Source organism: Salmo trutta, chromosome 16 (genome assembly GCF_901001165.1).
Source record: "Salmo trutta chromosome 16, fSalTru1.1, whole genome shotgun sequence".
Lineage (NCBI taxonomy): Eukaryota > Metazoa > Chordata > Actinopteri > Salmoniformes > Salmonidae > Salmo > Salmo trutta.
This window is the reverse complement of record NC_042972.1, coordinates 59,432,060-59,446,441: the sequence shown is the minus strand read 5'-3', so window position 1 is coordinate 59,446,441 and position 14,382 is coordinate 59,432,060. Positions and strand designations below refer to the sequence as shown.

Here is a 14,382-nt window from a genome sequence, read left to right as displayed (position 1 = left end):
CTGTATACCTGTCGCAAGACCCAATGGTTTATGCTTATTTATAAAACCCTCTTAGGCCTCACTCCCCCCTATCTGAGATATCTACTGCAGACCTCATCCTCCTCATACAACACCCGTTCTGCCAGTCACATTCTGTTAAAGGTCCCCAAAGCACACACATCCCTGGGTCGCTCATCTTCTCTGTTTTGCTGCAGCTAGCGACTGGAACGAGCTGTAACAAACACTCAAACTGGTCAGTTTTATCTAAATCTATTCATTCAAAGACTGGGCACTCTTACTAACAGTTGTGGCTGCTTTGTGTGATGTATTGTTGTCTCTACCTTCTTGCCCTTTGTGCTGTTGTCTGTGACCAATAATGTTTGAACCAAGTTTTGTGCTCCTTCCATGTTGTGCTGCTGCCATATTGTGAACACCCTGCCAGTCAGTGTGAGAGAGTGCAGTACCTTTGCTACCAGTCATGTGAACAATAAGATATTCTGACTCTTAAGATGTCAGATATTGTTGGACCAAGGGACATTTAAACTCTGGTGCAATATTATCTTTATATTGTCTGTTGTTTTATATTTAGATTTGTTTTATATAGAGATAGATAGAGAGTGTTATATTGTAGCATTGTAATGATGTATTGATGTTGATTGTTTTCTGCACAGGGACTACAGATCAAAATGAGCTATCTAGCTAAATCTGGTGCAATGCATTTGGACATGGTCCCTGACAAATAAATAAAGAAACCGCCAGTTCAGGCAAATTAATCAATGGCTGTATTGATTGGCAGGGCTCTGAAAGGAGTCTGCTGGAGTAGTGAAAGAGTGGCAGGGAGCCACCAGGGTAGAGCCCAGCAGGTAATTAAGGTAAAATTTATGCTCCTCTCCACTACTCTGCCTCCCTAATTGTTCTCTACTCTAAAGGGTGACCTGTGGCCGAGAAATGTACAGTCCAGCCAACACCGTCACTTTAGCAGTCAGAAAGTGCACATAATTTTTGACAGATGCCCGCCAGCCTCTCCAGCCCTAACAAACCACCAGGAGGTTGTGTGTGTGTGTGTGTGTGTGTGTGTGTGTGTGTGTGCATGTGTGCGTGCATGTTAGTGTGATGTATGTGTGTGTGTATGCTTATTAAACTGAGATAGCAAACTTCAAATGATGGGGGTTTAGCATGTGGATGGAGGCTTTTTGCCATGGGGTGGAAGTGCTGGGCTATTGTAATAAAGGTCGAAAAACTAATTTGTGATTCCTCAAATAAGTGGTGCTGGATTTTTCCTGCATGCTATGTGCACTCATGCATAGACCCACGCAATGCAATATTAGCTTTCCATAAAGGCTTGATGAAAGTGTAGGCTACAGAGATCTATTGAGTTGTTCAGAGCATGTACTGTAGCCTAGTCTATAACGTGACTCAATGGGACTCAAACAAAAGTAGGTCCCATGCTCCACTGGAAAACACAGTGCACTTGTGTGTTCTTGTATTGCACCAAGGTTACAACCCTTGTCCATACCTCTCACTCAACACGACACAAAAACATTGGATTCCATCGGCCGTGTGCTTTCATCGGCCCTTACATGTAAACGCCATTCGACCTTGTCCTGAGTGTATCCTCAGTTATAATTAGCTAGCAGGCATCAATCTCTCGGTTTCTCAAACAAAGATGGACAAAGTCCCACCACCACATACATTTTGTTGTTTGACAATTGGTTTTAAGTGAGGGGGAATTGTTGAACATTGCAGTACCTGCTGGGGTACAATAGCTGTCATGAAAAAATAAAGAGGGGAATTCTCAAGGCATTGGCAATCGAAGGGATGATAGACAGTGAGGGATTCAATGGACTTCAAAGAAATTGTGTCAACATCCTTTTTCACCATTCTATAGACCAGGGACCCCTTGATTACATTTGACATTTTAGTCATTTTAGCAGACACTCTTATCCAGAGCGACTTACAGTAGTGAATGCATACATTTCATGAATTTTTTTTTGTACTGGGAATCGAACCCACAACCCTGGCGTTGCACACACCATGCTGGCATTGCAAACACCATGCTGTACCAACTGAGCCACAGGGAAGATATGATGAAGATAGAGGTCATTAATGAACATAACGCCCTATCCAATCACAAAAGAGCAGCAGGTAGTTCTGGGGCTGTGTCAATCTAAACCCATGTTGTGACATTTTGGAAAGTTTTCATTCAAACAAATTCCCTTTCCTAAGTTTTGTCCCAAATTGATCCTTAACTTTCTGTATTGACCTCTACTGCAATATCCAACGTTGATGTCCTATATAGGTTAGGTATCAAAACATTTGTGAATCTCTGCATATTCCTTTTCAGTGTGAAGGAAAATGGAGGCAAGTTTCTAGCCTATTACCAGTGTTCCTTTTATAATATCAACATTTGTATGAGTAGAGACCACATTGTCAGCATACCACTTGCTTTAGTCCTCCACTGCCAGAGTCCCACTGTCCACAGTTCAGCGAGTGTCTCTCTTCCAGACAGTTTGTCATTGTCCTCCCATTCTCTTACCTCTGCTCGAGGTACTTAACCTATGGGCAACCTCGAGGCCAAGGCTCAATTGTCTCCATTTAACATCACTTTAAACCTCTCTCCGTAAATGGGCATGACAAGAATCGTAAACCGCCCGTCGGTAATTCTATTAATAAAGCTGGTTTTGAATTATAATCATTTTTTACTCTAGTTCCAAAAGTCCCCACAGCGTGTAGTTTTCCTTCCAACTTTGGAGTCGCTTTTAAAAAATGTCTGGCAAATTATCAGTTACATTCACTGGGGAGTAATTAAAAACCAGTAAAAAAGAATCGCTGGAACATCTCCTTGTAGTCGTGCTAATTCAATTGTTTAAGTCACGTACAGTGCATTCAGAAAGAATTCAGACGACACCTTGACTTTTTCCACAGTTTGTTAAATTACAGCCTAAATCTAAAATGGATTAAACACATTTTTAAACACATCAATCTACACACAATACCCCATGATCATGATGAAAATGTTTAAAAAATAAAAAACAGAAATACCTTACGTACATAAGTATTCAGACCCTTTGTAATGAGACTCGAAATTGAGCTCAGGTGCATCCTGTTTCCATTGATCATCATTGAGATGTTTCTACAACTTGATTGGAGTCCACCTGTGGTAAATTCAATTGATTGGACATGATTTGGAAAGGCAAACTCCTGTCTATATAAGGTCAAACAGTTGACCGTGCATGTCAGAGCAAAAACCAAGCCATGAGGTCAAAGGAATTGTCTGTAGCGCTCCAAGACAGGATTGTGTCGAGGCACAGATCTGGGGAAGGGTACCAACAAATGTCTGCAGCATTTAAAGTCCCCAAGAACACAGTAGGCTCCATCATTTTTAAATTGAAGAAGTTTGGAACCACTAAGACTTTTCCTAGAGCTAACCGCCCGGCCAACCTGAGCAATCGGAGGAGAAGGGCCTTGGTCAGGAACCCGATGGTCAAGCTGACAGATCTCCAGAGTTCCTCTGTGGAGATGGGAGAACCTTCCAGAAGCACAACCATCTGTGCAGCACTTCACCAATCAGGCCTTTATGGTACAGTGGCCAGACGGAAGCCACTCCCCAGAAAAAGACACATGACAGCATGCTTGGAGTTTGCCAAAAGTCACCTAATGGACTCTCAGAACATGAGAAACAAGATTCTCTGGTTTGATGAAACCAAGATTGAACACTTTGGCCTGAATGCTCAGCGTCACGTCTGGAGGAAACCTGGCACCATCCCTACGTTGAAGCATGGAGGTGACTACATGCTGTGGAGATGTGTTTTAGCGGCAGGGACTGGGAGACTAGTCAGGATTGAGAGAAAGATGAACGGAGCAAAGTATAGAGAGGTCCTTGATGAAAACCTGCTCCAGGGCGCTTCCAGCAGGACAACGGCCCTAAGCACACAGCCAAGACAAAGCAGGAATGGCTTCAGGACAAGTCTTTGAATGTCCTTGAGTGGTCCAGCCAGAGCCCGCACTTGAATCTGGAGAGACCTTAAAATAGCTGTGCAGCGATGCTCCCCATCCAACCTGACAAGATCTGCAGAGAAGAATGGGAGAAACTCCTCTCCCCAAATTTTATTTAACCTTTATTTAACCAAATACAGGTGTGCCAACCTTGTAGCGTCATACCCAAGAAGACTCGAGGCTGTAATCGCTGCCAATGCTGCTTCAACAAAGTACTGAGTAAAGGGTCTGAATACTTACAGTTGAAGTCGGAAGTTTACATACAGTTAGGTTGGAGTTATTAAAACTCATTTTTCAACCACTTTACAAATTCCTTGTTAATAACAAACTTTAGTTTTGGCAAGTCAGTTAGGACATCTACTGTGTGCATGACACAAGTAATTTTTCCAGCAATTGTTTACAGACAGATTATTTCACTTATCTGTATCACAATTCCAGTGGGTCAGAAGTTTAAATACACTAAGTTGACTGTGCCTTTAAACATCTTGGAAAATTCTAGAAAATGATGTCATGGCTTTAGAAGCTTCTAATAGGCTAATTGACATCATTTGAGTCAATTGGAGGTGTACCTGTGGCTGTATTTCAAGGCCTACCTTCAAACTCGGTGCCTCTTTGCTTGACATCATGGGAAAATCAAAAGAAATCAGCCAAGATCTCAGAAAAGAAAGGTAGACCTCCAAAAGTCTGGTTCATTCTTGGGAGCAATTTCCAAACGCCTGAAGGTACAATGTTCATCTGTACAAACAATAGTACGCAAGTATAAACACCATGGGACCACGCAGCTGTCATACCGCTCAGGAAGGAGACATGTTCTGTCTCTTAGAGATGAATGTACTTTGGTGTGAAAAGTGCAAATCAATCCCAGAACAGCAGCAAAGGACCTTGTGAAGATGCTGGAGGAAACAGGTACAAAAGTATCTCAACCCACAGTAAAACAAGTCCTATATCGACATAACCTGAAACGCCGCTCAGCAAGGAAGAAGCCACTGCTCCAAAACCGCCATAAAAAAGCCAGACTACGGTTTGCAACTGCACATGGGGACAAAGATCATACTACCCTCTGGTCTGATGAAACAAAAATAGAACTGTTTGGCTATAATGACCATTGTTATGTTTGGAGGAAAAAGGGGGAGGCCTGCAAGTCGAAGAACACCATCCCAACCGTGAATCACGGGGGTGGCAGCATCATGTTGTGGGGGTGCTTTGCTGCAGGAGGGACTGGTGCACTTCACAAAGTAGATGGCTTCATGAGGAAGGTCAATTATGTGGATATATTAAAGCAACATCTCAAGACGTCAGTCAGGAGGTTAAAGCTTGGTCGCAAATGTGTCTTCCAAATGGACAATGACCCCAAGCATACTTCCAAAGTTGTGGCAAAATGGCTTAAGGACAACAAAGTCAAGGTATTGGAGTGGCCATCACAAAGCCCTGACCTCAATCCTATGGAAAATGTGTGGACAGAACTAAAAAAAACGCGTGCGAGGAAGGAGGCCTACAAACCTGACTCAGTTACACCAGCTCTGTCAGGAGGAATTGGCCAAAATTCACCCAACTCATTGTGGGAAGCTTGTGGAAGGCTACCCGAAACGTTTGACTCAAGTTAAACAATTTAAAGGCAATGCTACCAAATACTAATTGGGTGTATGTAAACTTCTGACCCACTGGGAATGTGAGGATAAAAAGCTGAAATAAAAAATTCTCTACTATTATTCTGACATTTCACATTCTTAAAATAAAGTGGTGATACCTAACTGACCTAAGACAGGGAATTTTTACTAGGATGAAATGTCAGGAATTGTGAAAAACTAAATTTAAATGTACAGTTGAAGTTGGAAGTTTACATACGCCTCAGCCAAATACATTTTAACTCAGTTTTTCACAGTTCCTGACATTTAAAAATGCCCTGTCTTAGGTCAGTTAGGATCACCACTTTATTTTAAGAATGTGAAATGTCAGAATAATAGTAGAGAATGATCTATTTCAGCTTTTATTTCTTTCATCACATTCCCAGTGAAAAACTAGTTTTAATTACTTCAACCTAAGTGTATGTAAACGTCCGACTTCAACTGTATTTGTCTAAAATGTATGTAAACTTCTGACTTCAACTGTATGTAAATGTGATATTTCAATTTTAAATTGGAATACATTTGCAAACAATTCTAAAAACCTATTTTTGCTTTGTTTTAATGGGGTATTGTGTTTAGATTGATTAGGGGAAAAAACTCTTTTATCCATTTTAGAATAAGGCTGTAACGTAACAAATGTGGAGAAAGTCAAGGGGTCTGAATCCTTTCCGAATGCACTGTATCTCTTGGGGGCTGATCTTGTCTTTAGGATGCTTTTGCTACTGAATATTGGGGGCACTGCGGCCATTATGGAGCATTCACATTCCCTTCATAATCATTACGTTAATAATTTAATTTGAGTGCACTGTTATACTTTAGACTGTAGATATTGAATAATCACAATTTTTTGGTTTTTGCTTCGGTGCCATTTCCGACCGTAAGCTATTTCAAATACAGCGACATCAGATAACATTTCCATCTTCCATTTTTGTCTTGGGGTTGTGATGATTTGTTGTTGATCCAGGGCTGTGGATTAAAAGAGCTACCTCTGCAAAATGACTGTGGTCATAGTGTTAAGGTGGTGGAAAACGGCTTTAGAGTCCAGAAGCACTTTTGGGCCTACTACTTCACTGCTGTGCTTTGTGGGTTGCATTTGTCCTTCCAGTCCCTAAGGATAAAAGCCAGTGGTATCCTAGCCAGTGACATTGACTTATCATATTTTTATGTTTCTGTCTTTTTTCTCTCCTTGCGCTGTTTAAAGTACCCACACATTTGGCTATTGTGGGCACCCATTGATATGTTTATTGTTAGCAATTTCCACTTTGCTCTTTTGAGGAGCGGCCGGATGACGAATGTGGCGGCCTGTCAGCAGGGAGAACCAGGGCCAGCATTAAGATTGATTTCCATCCCCCCTTTTCTTCTTGACGGAGCTCCCCAACGTCTGCGATTAATAATCACCCGCTCATCGATCACCGGAGCTGCTACCCTGAGCCCCGCACCCCTATCTGTGGTGGAGTCGGCCCACCCATGGCATAGCAAACCTCCCCGGTGCCTCTTCTCAGTGTGTGCCAACCACTGCGACTGCCATGTACCCTGATTAATGAGATTTGAGTCATGTATAATGCTAGCCGCCTTCTCTCCATCCCTGCCTCCCTCCTTCGCTCAGATTGGGGTAGATAGCTGAGAAGAGCTGGAGGAGGAAGATGGAAGAGAGGGAGGAAGATAATTTAAAAAAATCATCCATTATTTGTCAAGATCAAGAGCAACTCAGGAGATGCCTTCATTGACTTAATTAACAACAAAAGCAAAGTTATAACTCAGTTATAACTTTGCCGATTTGGGAAGTTCCCCCTATTGGATTTTCTAGTCCGAAATTAGCAATGTTCTTAGAGCTGCTTTCCGAAATGAATCCAGATTAGCCTTAGATTAGCCTTAATCTGGGTTTTTGTTGTTCAGCATTATTCTCTATCACAGGGCTGTCCCTAGCCTTTTGGTGGCCCTAAGCAAGATTTGGTTGGGGGGCCCACCCACCTCGCAGCAAAAAAAAATTTGGACCCCTTCTTGATGTCAAAGAGAAACGTTTAATTTCCTGCAATTCTGCACATCTTGCCATGGGCCAGAGAGGAAGATGAGCAATTTTATTACACATTTCATGCAATTGTATTCATTTTGCCATGGGACAGAGATAATATTTTTTCTGTTTTACAACTAATTTCCTTTAATTCTACCCATTTTGTCATGGGTAAAGATTTTTTTTTCCTTCAGTTTTAAAGCAAATTTCCTGCAATTCAACACATTTTACCATAACTTGTGCCATGTTAATATGTCAGAGTGAGAATGACTAATACAATCAATGGGGCTCCCCTGGAGGTCAGGGCCCCTGGGTGAGTTTGACCACTTCAAATTTAGAGAGCTGGTTAGACTAGCTACCAATCTAAAAATTGTTAACTGACATGGCTAATTGAGTGACTTCAGTGACTGACATAACAAGAGAAAAACTGCTAATGCACAACCAAATGTCAAAATTGCTTACTCTCGATAGTAAATTGAGACACCGACGTATGCCTGGGGCCGGCCCTGCTCTATCAGTTCCAGAAATTGGGCTATAGCCCATTGTAAATCTAATGTGAGGCTTTGTTATAAGCATGCATAAGTCTATTTCAAGGGCTTTGTTAGCACGAGAAAGCCGTCTAGTACTGTGTTTTGTTTTTTGAGTTCTGTGTAGAACAGCATTATGTAATGCATGAAAAAGTACATTTACCGGTAGTTATTTTGATTGCTGTCTTAGTTTACCACAACTGCAATGCATGGAGCCTGCTGTTCTCCTTTCTTCAGACTCCATCAAAAAGTAGGCGTCATTAAACATTGTATTGGATCACAAAACAATAAGCTGTTGCATAGTTTATGCATAGTTTCTTCTTTGGATGATGCCATTGATAAGATTCAAGGGGTTTTTAACCCATAAGAGTCTAAGCCCTGTCTAAGCCGGGGGAGGGCGTGTCTACTAAGCTATTTGGAAATGTTTTAAGAAGGTCATACAAAGGATCATTTTTGCTATTTGATTTAGAATTTTAAGACCCCTTCAAGTATCCAAAAAAGAAAAAAATTATAATATTTGATGAATTACTTACTGCCAATAGACCATACAAACGCATTGAATATAGTAGTCCCCCCCCCAAAAAAAATCTAAATTAAGTTTGTTCTGAAGTGTCTGTCCTATATCTGAGTGACATAAGAAAACATATATATCTAGCTTAAACTGACAGATGTTTATTTATTTCATATGCTGATTAGATTTCCGCAGGGGCGCTGACATCGATTTTAATGGTTTTTAAACAACCACTTCAAAAGGTTCAAGTGCTCAGCAGCCAAATGCCATTTGTTTGTGCACTTAGCTTTGGCTTGTCCAGATTAAATGACCAGCTTTCATCTTGTAAAATTAGACAAAGCCTTTAAATTTCAACTCCCACCCAGACGCACCGAAACAGAACCCAAATGGAAGGGCGGACTCGTCTCCCACCATCTTATGTGATTTAGCCATTGTTATTAGCCAATCTAGGGAATTAGACTGACCTTGAGGCTAAAGAGCTTTGTCATGCTTTCAGGCATGATGTACAGTATCGACTTAACCATGATACTCGCAACATATGGATGATTCTGCTGTGATAGCCCAACGATCATCCATGGGGGGGGTTAGTGGTTAGTGGAGATTTACGGAAGGCAGACAACTTGAACAAAGTGTATGTATATGTTTCTGATCATCACTGCTAAACAACTAACTCTATAATACATCAATAGCAGTTCAAGTTTTTTTTTTCTTCATGTGACTCAATGCTGCCCAACATCGGCTCATCATGTGAAATCCATGTGTCAAGTCTTGAACTTCCTGTTCAATCAGTTACAGGATCCCAAGAATACTAAGACAAATGCTAATACCATTACTAAGGCAGTTCCTCTTCATTTGCCAATGGTTGGATTCACAAACTCTAACCCCTGTTCCTCTCTTCTTCTCCCTTCAGACCCAGTCAACGGGCCTCAGAATGTCAATGTGGTGGACATCCGGGCCCGCCAGCTCACCCTGCAGTGGGAGACGTTTGGCTATGCCGTGACACGCTGCCACAGCTACAACCTGACAGTGCAGTACCAGTACGTGTTTAACCAGCAGGAGTTTGCGGCCGAGGAACTGATCCAGACGTCGTCCCACTATACCCTGCGGGGCCTGAGGCCCTTTGTCACCGTTCGCCTTCGCCTGGTCCTTGCCAACCCCGAGGGCAGCAAGGAGAGCGAGGAGATCGTCAAGCAGACGGAGGAGGATGGTGAGTGTCAGTGTTTCTGTCTCTAGCATGGTATTGTCTTGGTTCCACTGTCTTGTCCTGTTCCCAGTTCAAATACATGCATGGGGTGTACTGTAGACATGCTGCCTATACACATAGGGATGGAAATTACACTAGTCTGCTAGCCCAAGGCTAGTACTTTTTTGACCAAGCTAGTTGAAAATGTGCCAGGCCACTGAAATCATATGTCACAGATTGTTGACGCAAATGTTACCTGGGCTAGTAGTATAAATTGAGGTCTACTAGCCTGGCTAGCCAGCGCCCAAATTCCATCCCTGCACATGCCAAAAATATGACACTTTTCATTCCAGTAAACTGTCATCCTGTTCTGAGCAAGGCCAAAATGTAAAAATAAATGTTTTAATTTTTTTTTAACTAGGCTAGATCATGAGATGGCTTAAAATAGCTGTCATATTGCTGTTGTTCCATACATTTACATGTATTGAAACAGACAATACTTTGCAGTAAAGGCACTAGCCTGATAGATCTGCAAGCTAATGGAAACATAGTAAGACCTTAATTGTTCCACTAATTAATACCACAATTATGATTGGTTACACTTGTAATAACTGTATAATGAGCGCTGATTATAGCCCTGTTATCAAACTATTAAAAATCCAATATGACCACAGCATGAATTAATGAGCACAAATGAATACATTGTATGTGTATGACTGGATGTAATGTATAAACTACAAATCAGCAGACCTTGCCATTATCGATGCACTATGATATCCTCATTCCATAAAGACTTTGGTATCTTTTCATTTATCATTGAGCGTGCATTATGTTTTTTAATCAAAACAGCCCCAATCTCCCATGAGGTCCCAAACTAGTTAAGAGTAGCAACACTGTGTTCATTGTTTTTTAGCAAATAATATTTCATCTCTGGTTGTAATTTTTGTTCTTAGCGGTGCTAATTGCACTTCTATGGAAATGACTTTAGTTTTATAGAGCTATGCATCGTCTCACAAATATGACTTCAATTTTAAAAGGCCCAATGCAGCTGTTTTTATCTCAATATCAAATAATTTCTGGGTAACAATTAAGTACCTTACTGTAATTATTTCCACTCAAAATGTTCAAAAATGTTCTAAAATAGCTTCTTAGCAAGAGCAATGTCTCAAGCAAGTATTTTGCTAGGACTGTCTGGGAGTGGTCTGAGTGGGGAGGGGAAAACTGAAAACTAGCTGTTATTGGCAGAGATGGTTTAGATCTCTTTCTTATTGGTCTATCAACATATTTACTGCCTGCTGATGTCACCATCCATTCCAAAACTCCATCCCATCAAAACAGGCTGATATTTCAGGTGTTCTTTTCAAACAGCACTTACACTAAAAGGGCAGTATTCTAATTTCCACAATGTCACAGTATTATTCCAACCTCATAATGTGGAAATATATATACTGAACAAAAATATAAATAGAACAGGTAAAGTGTTGGTCCCATGTTTCAAGAGCTGAAATAAAATATCCCAGAAATTGTCCATATGCACAAAAAGTTTATTTCTCTCAAATTTAGAGCACACATTTGTTTACAAAATTTGTTAGAAAGCATTAAAAAAAGATAATCCATCCACCTGACAGGTGTGGCATATCAAGAAGCTGATTAAAAAGCAGTATCATTACACAGGTGCACCTAAAATGTGCCGTTTTGTCACACAACACAATACCACAGATGTCTCAATTTGAGGGAGCATGCAATTGGCATGCTGACAGCAGGAATGTCCACCAGAGCTATTGGCAGAGAATTTAACGTTCATTGCTCTACCATAAGCCGCCTCCAACTGAGATTTAGAGAATTTGACAGCATGTCCAACTGGCCTCACAACCGCAGACCAAATGTAACCATGCCAGCCCAGGACCTCCGAATTTGGATCTTCATCTGAGGGGGTGCTGAGGTGTATTTCTGAGTGTATTAAAGCCTTTTTTTGTGGGGAAAAACTAATTCTGATTGGCTGGGCGGGGCGGGGAGGCCCACCCATGGCTGCACCCTTGCCCGCACCCTTTCCCAGTCATGTGACATCTATAGATGAAGGCCTAATACATGTATTTCTATTGACTGATTTCCTTACATGAACTGTAACTCAGTCAAATCTTTTAAATTGTTGCATGTTGTGTTTATATTTTTGTTCATTATATAAAACACAGAAAAATCCTGTTCGACTGTACTGGGCCTTTTAAAAGGTTCCTCTTTCCCGTCGCTGATGAAACTGAAGTTCACTACATGCCCAAAAGTATGTGGAAACGCCTTCAAATTTGTGGATTCTGCTATTTCAGCCACACCCGTAGATGAGAATGGAGCCGGAGGGGATGGCTGCCGTTCTATGGGCTCCTAACCAATTGTACTATTTTGTGTGTTTTTTCGCATTGTTTGTAACTTATTTTGTACATAATGTTGATGCTATAGTCTCTTATGACCGAAAAGAGCTTCTGGATATCAGAACAGCGATTACTCACCTCGAATTGGACGAAGATTTTTTCTTTAATGAGTCTGACGCAAAGATATAATCTTGCTCCCAGACAAGGCCCAAATCCCCATCATTCGCATGAAGAAAATAAGGAAATACAGGGGGCGCAGCTCAGGGTGCCTTGCGAGAATTTGTCGGCGAGTGGGTAACCCGCCTCTACCATCCGTTCTATTGGCCAACGTGCAAATCACTGGCGAATAAACTGGTTGAGCTCCGTTCGAGACTATTCTACCAACGGGACATTAAAAACTGTAAAATCTTACGTTTCACGAGTCATGGCTGAACAACGGCACGGATAATAAACAGTTGGCTGGGTTTTCCGTGCAACGGCAGGACAAAACAGCTACGTCCGGTAAGACGAGGGTTGGGAGTCTGTGTCTATTTGTCAATAAAAGCTGGTGCGCAATGTCCTCTTGGGACTAGGGGGCAGTATTTTCACGGCCGGATGAAAAATGTACCCAATTTAAACAGGTTACTACTCTGGCCCAGAAAATAGAATATGCATATTATTAGTAGATTTGGATAGAAAACACTCTGAAGTTTCTAAAACGGTTTGAATGGTGTCTGTGAGTATAACAGAACTCATATGGCAGGCAAAAACCTGAGAAAAATTGAATCCGGAAGTGGAAGAAATGAGAAATGTAGTTCTTCTTTTGAATCCCTTGAGAAACTACAGTGACATAGGGTTACGTTGCACCTCCTAAGGCTTCCATTGGCTGTCCACAATCTTTAGAAACTGGTTTCATCCGTCACCTGTTACTGGGCAGAAAATTGTGGCTCAAGTCAATCAGTGGCCAGTCTGAGGACAGGTGTCTTGTGACGCGTGTGCACGCGAGTTCGCTGTTCGTTATTTTTCTTCTGGGATGAATACCTATTGTCCGGTTGGAAAATGATCGCAATTTTACGTAAAAAACCCCCCTAAAGGATTGATTGTAAACATCGTTTGACATGTTTCTACAAACGGTAATGGAACTTTTGAACTTTTCATCTATGGATTTGCGTCCACGCCTCATGGCATTGTAAAGTGTTCTGGATGGGTCAACAAAACGGAGGTATTTGGACATAAATGATGGACTTTGCAGAACAAATGAACATTTCTTGTGGAAGTGGGAGCCCTTCCGAATGCATTCCGCCGAAGATCAGCAAAGGTAAGAAAATATTTCGAACATATTTTTAAAGATTTGTCGACGCCGTGGTTGTAGGCTAACTGTATAGCTTAGCATTGAAGGCTAAGTTCTGTACTCAGAATATTGAACAATGTGCTTTTTCTGTAAAGTTATTTTGAAATCTGACAATGCGGTTGCATAAAGGAGTAGATTATCTCTAATTCTTTAAATAATTGTTATACATTTTGTCAACGTTTATGAGTACTTCTGTAAATTGATGTGCACATTCACCGTAGGTTATGGGGAGAAAACATTTTCTGAACGTCACGTGCCAATGCAAAATGTTTTTTTTTTATATAAATATGAACTTGATCGAACAAAAAATGCATGTATTGTCTAACATGATGTCCTAGGAGTGTCATCTGATGAAGATTGTCAAAGGTTAGTGCTTCATTTTAGCTGTATATCTGGTTTTGTGACGGCTATCCGTGCTTGGAAAATGGCTGTTATTTATTTTTTTGCTAATGTGCTATCCTAAAATAATCTATTGTTTTGCTTTCACCGTAAAGCCTTTTTGAAATCGGACAATGTTTTTGGATTAATGAGTTGAGTATCTTTAAAATGCCGTATAATGCTTGAATTTTAATTGTGAGATTATTATTTTTAGAATTTTGGGGGAATTTCGTGCCGTGCTATCTCACTGGTTGTTGTCCAACCAATCCCCTTAACGGGATTTTATCTCGAAGGGGTCCTCAAGAGGTTTGGTAGTCTTGAGGAATTGCCACCACATACGAACACTGGCGCTAAGACTGCACTCAACGAGCTGTATAAGGCCATAAGCAAACAATAACATTTTCAGCCAGAAGTGGTACGCCTAGTGCCCGGAGACTTTAATGCAGGCAAACTTAAATCCGTTTTACCTCATTTCTACC

The 14,382-nt window shown here is 41.2% G+C and overlaps 1 protein-coding gene across 9 annotated transcripts in view; it reads left to right on the top strand.

Moving 5' to 3' along the window:
* Positions 1–14,382, top strand: part of LOC115151117 (receptor-type tyrosine-protein phosphatase T) — a 587,678-nt gene that overhangs the window by 272,954 nt on the left and 300,342 nt on the right. For all 9 annotated transcript variants that reach the window (XM_029695125.1, XM_029695122.1, XM_029695121.1 and 6 more), the window contains exon 8: positions 9,560–9,856. In XM_029695125.1, coding sequence (XP_029550985.1) covers positions 9,560–9,856 — 297 coding nt within the window. The remainder of the gene's footprint in view (positions 1–9,559; positions 9,857–14,382) is intronic.